Genomic DNA, 6,000 nt, shown 5'->3' with positions numbered 1-6,000 from the left:
GACTGATATTGACAGTAGATAAGATAAGTAAACATACCGTTATTATCTATTCTAGTCATATCATATAGTTGACCATAGGTCAATTCAATCTCAATTTTGAGTGGTTAGTATTCTAACTGATTGTATTATTTGAGTTCTCTGACTTGTTCGTTACCAGCTTACCCTACTGACTAGCCTATACTTACATCTTGGGAACTCGGTAGTATAATTGAGTGGGAGTGTTAATCATAAATATGAGCATATATAGATTCTGATGAAGAAGTAAAACGATGGTTTCCTTTTAGTTTAGTTCGAGGTGCTAAATGATAGAGATCTCATTTTAGTAATTAATATTAGTTTACTGAAATATCATTTACAAGAAAATAAGTGTTTTAATGATAGATTACGACGAGGGGTAAAACATTATTTTAGTCCCATCTCATTGTAGACTGTCTATAGAGGATTGAGTGATAATTATGGTTGTAACAATGGATAACTAATAACGTATCTATATTGGTTATAGAGCATTCTATGAATTTAAGAGTGCAATTCTGAGTCTTTAGTGGAGTCACGAGGAATTAATAAGTTAGTAAATTTATTTGTTGAATTTATGATAACTTATTGGAGCTTGATTTCATAGGCCCATGGTCCCCACTGTACCTTGGATTAAATCATTTAGAGAGTCTCAAGTAATGATTTAATATCAATTAGAATTATCAAAGTTGACCATGTCAATTTTGGATAGTTTCACAGAGTTATGCAATTTAGAGAAGAAAATAGATTTTAGAGAAGATTTATTAATTAAGACAAATTGATGTTTAAATTAATAAATAGGTTTAAATCAATGTGAAAATTATATATAATTAATTTGATAAAGGATTTAAATAATTATTTTATTAATTAATTGATAGAAAATAATATGAGCCTTGATTTTAAGTCCAACAGACTTATAATTAAATGAGAAATTTCATGGGCATAAATCCCATGAGAATGTCCACCTAATGGGTTATGTGACCTATTATTTTATTGATTTTTTAATTAAAATAAGTGACCTATTTGAGCCTATAAAAGGAATGCTAAGCTAGAGTTGAAATCAGAAGATTTAGAGATGAACAGATGATTAGAAGATCTATTTTTGATGTTCTAGGGTTTTAGACTCTCTACAAAAAAAAGTCCATTTCTAAGCCTCAATATTCTCTTTTCTTCTTCTCTTTTTATCTATCTGATGTGTTGAGAATTGCCCACTATAGTCTAGGTGATTTCAAGGATACTTTGGAAGGCTGTGAAGAAATTTGAAGATCGGTTCAGTTTCTTGGTGATACCTTGCGACCAAAAGGATACAAGGTTTAGAGAAACTGAAGGAAGGACTTATTCATTCTGTTGCACATAATGTAAGTGTTTTTATTATTATCTCTGTTTAATTCAATTATAGAAACATGTTCTAGGTTTTCTTATATTAATTTGTTTAAGATATGATTTACATGAAAATAACTAAGATCCAGTATAAGTTTTCCCAACATGCCTCCCATAAAGCGCTTTGTTATTGTCTTAAGCTAGACATTGTTGTTGCTTCAGCGACAATCTTAATGTAGATGGTCTCCACATTTCAATTAAGATGACCAAAATTTTCAATCTTTGGCCATTGACTTGAAATGTAGAATCATCATCATTTTTCAACTCCACTGCTCCATAAGGTAGAACTTTTGTGACAGTGAATGGACTAGACCAACGAGACTTAAGTTTACCAGGAAACAACTTTAGACGGGAATTATAAAGTAACACCTGTTGACCTGGATCAAAATCTCTCTTCAAAATTTGTTGATCATGGTACTTCTTTGTTCATTCCTTGTAAATTCGAGCACTATCATAAGCATTATTACGAAATTCCTCCATCTCATTAAGTTGCAAAAGATGTTTCTCACCAGTTTCATGGAAATCAAAATTCAACTTCTTTATAGCCCAATACGCCTTATGTTCTAATTCCACCAGTTAGTGACATGCTTTACCATATACAAGTCTATATGGTGACATACCAAGAGGAGTCTTAAAGGTAGTCTGATAAGGCCACAAGGAATCATCAAGCTTTTGAGACCAATCTTTTCTATTGGTATTGACTGTCTTCTCCAAGATTAACTTAACCTCATGGTTTGATACCTCAGTTTTTCCATTAGACTATGGATGATAAGACAATATCACTTTATGTCTCACTCCATATTTTCTCAAGAAAGCATCTAGGACCTTGTTGCAAAAGTGAGACCCTTCATCGCTAAGAATGGCCCTTGGAGTACCAATGCGACAAAAATGTTTTTATGCAGAAGCTTCATAACCATTTTAGCATCATTTGTTGCGGAAGCAATTGCTTCTACCCACTTCGAAACATAATCCACAATGAGCATAATATACATGTTCCCAAAAGATGGTGGGAGTTGTCCCATGAAGTCTATACCTCATACATAAAATAATTCAATCTTTAATATAACATTCATGGGTAACTCGTTACGTCTTGAAATATTCCCAAACCATTGACATCTATCACAAGTCTTTATGAAAGTATAACAATCGTTAAATATAGAAGGCTAATAAAAACCAGATTGTAATACCTTTGCTTCTATATGAGACGAGCCAAAATGGCCACCATAAGGAGACGAGTGACAATGTTCAATTATGGAATGAGTTTCTTTTATTGGTACACAATGTCAGATCACACTATCAAAACTCCTCTTCAACAAATATGGATCATCAAATAAATAAAACCTGGAATCATGAATTAATTTTTTTTCTTTGATGAGAATTGTAATATGGAGGAAGTATACCACAAACTATTTAGTTGACAATATCAGCTAACCAAGGAATTGTTGCTGAAACTACCAATAACTACTCATCTAGAAATATTTGCTTAATGGGATTGTTTTCTTCCTCTACTCCATTCTTCAATCTAGATAAGTGATCAACCACCAAGTTCTCACTTCCCCTCTTATCAATAATCTCGACATCGAATTCTTGGAGCAACAACACCCAACGAACCAACCTCGGTTTGTCATCTTTCTTTACAAAAAGGTAACGAAGCGCTGCATGACCTGTATGAATGAGAACTTTAGAGCACAACAAATAGGGCCTAAATTTATCACAAGAAAATACCACTGCCAACATCTCTTTCATAGTAGTTGAGTAGTTTCATTGAACATCATTCAAGGCCTTGCTCGCGTAATAAATAACTCAAAATATCTTCTCTCTTCTTTGACCCAAAACAGTCCCCACAACATAATCACTAGCGTCACACATAATCTCATAAGGTTGACTCCATTCCAGCACAGCCATAATTGGTGTGGTCACCAACTTCTCCTTTATAGCCTCAAAAGCTTGTCTACATTCCTCATAAAAAATAAACGGTGTGTCTTTTTCAAGAAGGTTACACAATGGGTTACTTATCTTTGAAAAATCTTTAATAAACCTTCTATAGAAACCAACATGTCCAAGGAAACTTCTAATAGCTTTGACATTTGTTGGTGGAGGTAACTTCTTAATAATTGCTATCTTTGCTAGATCCACTTCAAGGCCCTCCTTTGACACATGGTGCCCCAAAACAATTCCTTCCTGAACCATGAAGTGACACTTCTTCCAATTCAGCACAAGATTCTTCTCTTCACAACGACAAAGTACCAAAGAAAAATTATGTAGAAAATGATCAAAAGATGACCCAAACACAAAAAATTCATCCATAAATACTTCCATAATCTCCTCAACCATATCAGAAAATATAGCCATCATGCATCATTGAAACATAGCTGGAGCATTACATAAGCCGAATGACATTCTTCGATAGGCAAACGTACCGTATGGGCAGGTGAATGTGGTATTTTCTCAATCTTCCGGAGTGATGGCTATTTGATTATAACTTGAATAACCATCTAAGAAACAATAGTGTGAATACCCAGCTAACCAGTCAAGCATATGATCAATAAATAGAAGCAGAAAATGGTCTTCTCTAGTGGCCTCGTTCAACTTTCTATAGTCAATACACACTCTCCACCCAGTCACTATTCTTGTTGGAATCAACTTATTGGCCTCATTCTTCACCACTGTCATTCCTCCTTTCTTTGGTACAACTTGCACAAAACTAACCCAACTACTATCTGAAATAGCATAAATAATTATAGCCTTTAAAAGCTTAAGTACTTAAGCTCGTACTACTTCCTTCATGGCTGGATTTAATCTTCTTTGATGCTCAATGGATGGCTTGTAATTCTCCTCGAACTGAATCTTGTGCATGCAAAAAGTTGGGCTTATTCCCTTTAAATTTGAAATCTTCCATCCCAAGGAAAATTTATGATATCTCAAAACTCTTAGTAATTTGTCTGTTTCACCTTTCGAAAGTTTTGATGAGATCATAACTAGATTTGTGAATTCTCTCCTAGAAATTCATAGCGTAAATGATAAGGGAGCGGTTTCAAATCTTTCTTACCCACTACTTCTTTTTCCACTTCACCATTTTCAAATTGACGTAGAGTTTCTTTCACATTCATTCCACTAGTACTAGGAATAACACTAAAAACCATCACACAATCAACAACTTCACCATCCACAACTTATCCATTCACCTTTTCTAAATTAGATTGAGTAACACTAGACTTCAGACAATGTTGTAGAGGATATGAACATAATTCCTTCTTCATCGTCTCTTCCATTACTATCTCAATAGAATCACCATGGTGACAAGTGCTTGTGCTATCAGGATGCTTCAATGCTTGATAAATGTTGAATTGACTTATTAACCCTCAATGTTAGATGACCCCCTTGCACATCAATAAGAGACCTTCCAGTAGCCAAGAATGGACGAACAGGAATAATGGTAATTTCATGGTCCTCCTCCTTGTCCAATACCACAAAATCAGCGGGTATAATAATTTTGTCAGCCTTAACCAATACATCTTCAATCACTCCACGAGGATAAGTTATTCATCAATATGCTAAATCAAGAGTAATGGTTGTAGGCTTCACCTCTCCTACCCCCAACTTCTTAAAAACTAAAAGACGCATTAAATTAATATCGGCACCAAGATCACATAATGCTTTATCAAAAGATGACCCCCCAATAGTGCAAGGTATAGTAAAACTTACTTGATCTTTCACCTTCTTAGGACATTTTTTCTGTAAGATGGCGTTGCATTCTTTTGTTAGCTTCACAGTTTCAAAGTATTCTAATATTCTTCTATTTGACATGACTTCTTTCATAAATTTTACATAATTTTGCATCTGTGCAAGAGCATCTGCAAAGGGAATGTTTATGTGAATCTTTTTAAAAATCCCTAAGAACTTTGCCAACTACTTATCCAGTTTCTTCTTTTGAAATCTCTGAGGATATGCTATAGGAGGTTGATACATTTGAAGACTAACTTTCTCTTTATCAGACTTATCATTAATGCTCTACTTTATGGCTTGTTCTTCCTTGTCTACCTCTATCACCATTGGCTCATCTTGCTTTATTGACCACTTGTCTTCACCCTTGGTTTTAGCCCCATGAATAACCTTACTGCCTCTCAAAAAAATTTCTTGGCATGATTCCTTTGGATTTACCACGATATCACTAGGAAAAATCCCCTTCTAATTAACACTTACTGCATTTGCCAATTGTCCTACTTGTACCTCAATATTTTTCATCGAAGCACCCATGTTAGAAATATGGGTTTCTATGTTTTCAAAACTTGCTTCAGTCTTATTAAACCTCTTGTTGGATTCTATCATAAGAGTCCCCAAAATATCTTTTAATTATTTCTTCTTAGTTGGTTGTTGAGCATTAAACCCAGGTGGCGGTTGCAAGACATTTTTATTGTTGGCATAGGAGAAATTCTCATGGTTTCTTAAACCCGAATGATAATAATTAGGCATTGGATTACCCCGGTAGTTGTTATTGTATGATCTATTGACCAGGTATTGTGCCTGTTCTATACTCATGTCCCCTCCTTGTGAAACAGATGCACTGCTACATTTTCAATAACTGATGGATTATTTTGAGTTGTTAAA

At 34.4% G+C, this 6,000-nt stretch overlaps 1 protein-coding gene across 1 annotated transcript; it reads right to left on the bottom strand.

The window, feature by feature from the left end:
• Window positions 1–2,853: 2,853 nt before the first annotated feature.
• LOC133832122 (uncharacterized mitochondrial protein AtMg00860-like) lies at window positions 2,854–3,744 on the bottom strand. The gene is made up of 2 exons (XM_062262506.1): window positions 3,222–3,744; window positions 2,854–3,056 (listed from the first exon to the last, which is right to left on the bottom strand). Exons 1-2 carry the CDS (start codon window positions 3,742–3,744, stop codon window positions 2,854–2,856), a joined length of 726 nt encoding a protein of 241 aa, XP_062118490.1.
• Between the last annotated feature and the right edge of the window lie 2,256 nt (window positions 3,745–6,000).

This window comes from Humulus lupulus, chromosome 4 (genome assembly GCF_963169125.1).
Source record: "Humulus lupulus chromosome 4, drHumLupu1.1, whole genome shotgun sequence".
NCBI classification, from domain to species: Eukaryota; Viridiplantae; Streptophyta; class Magnoliopsida; order Rosales; family Cannabaceae; genus Humulus; species Humulus lupulus.
Note: the sequence above shows the minus strand (reverse complement) of the source record. Positions and strands in the feature narration are given on the sequence as shown.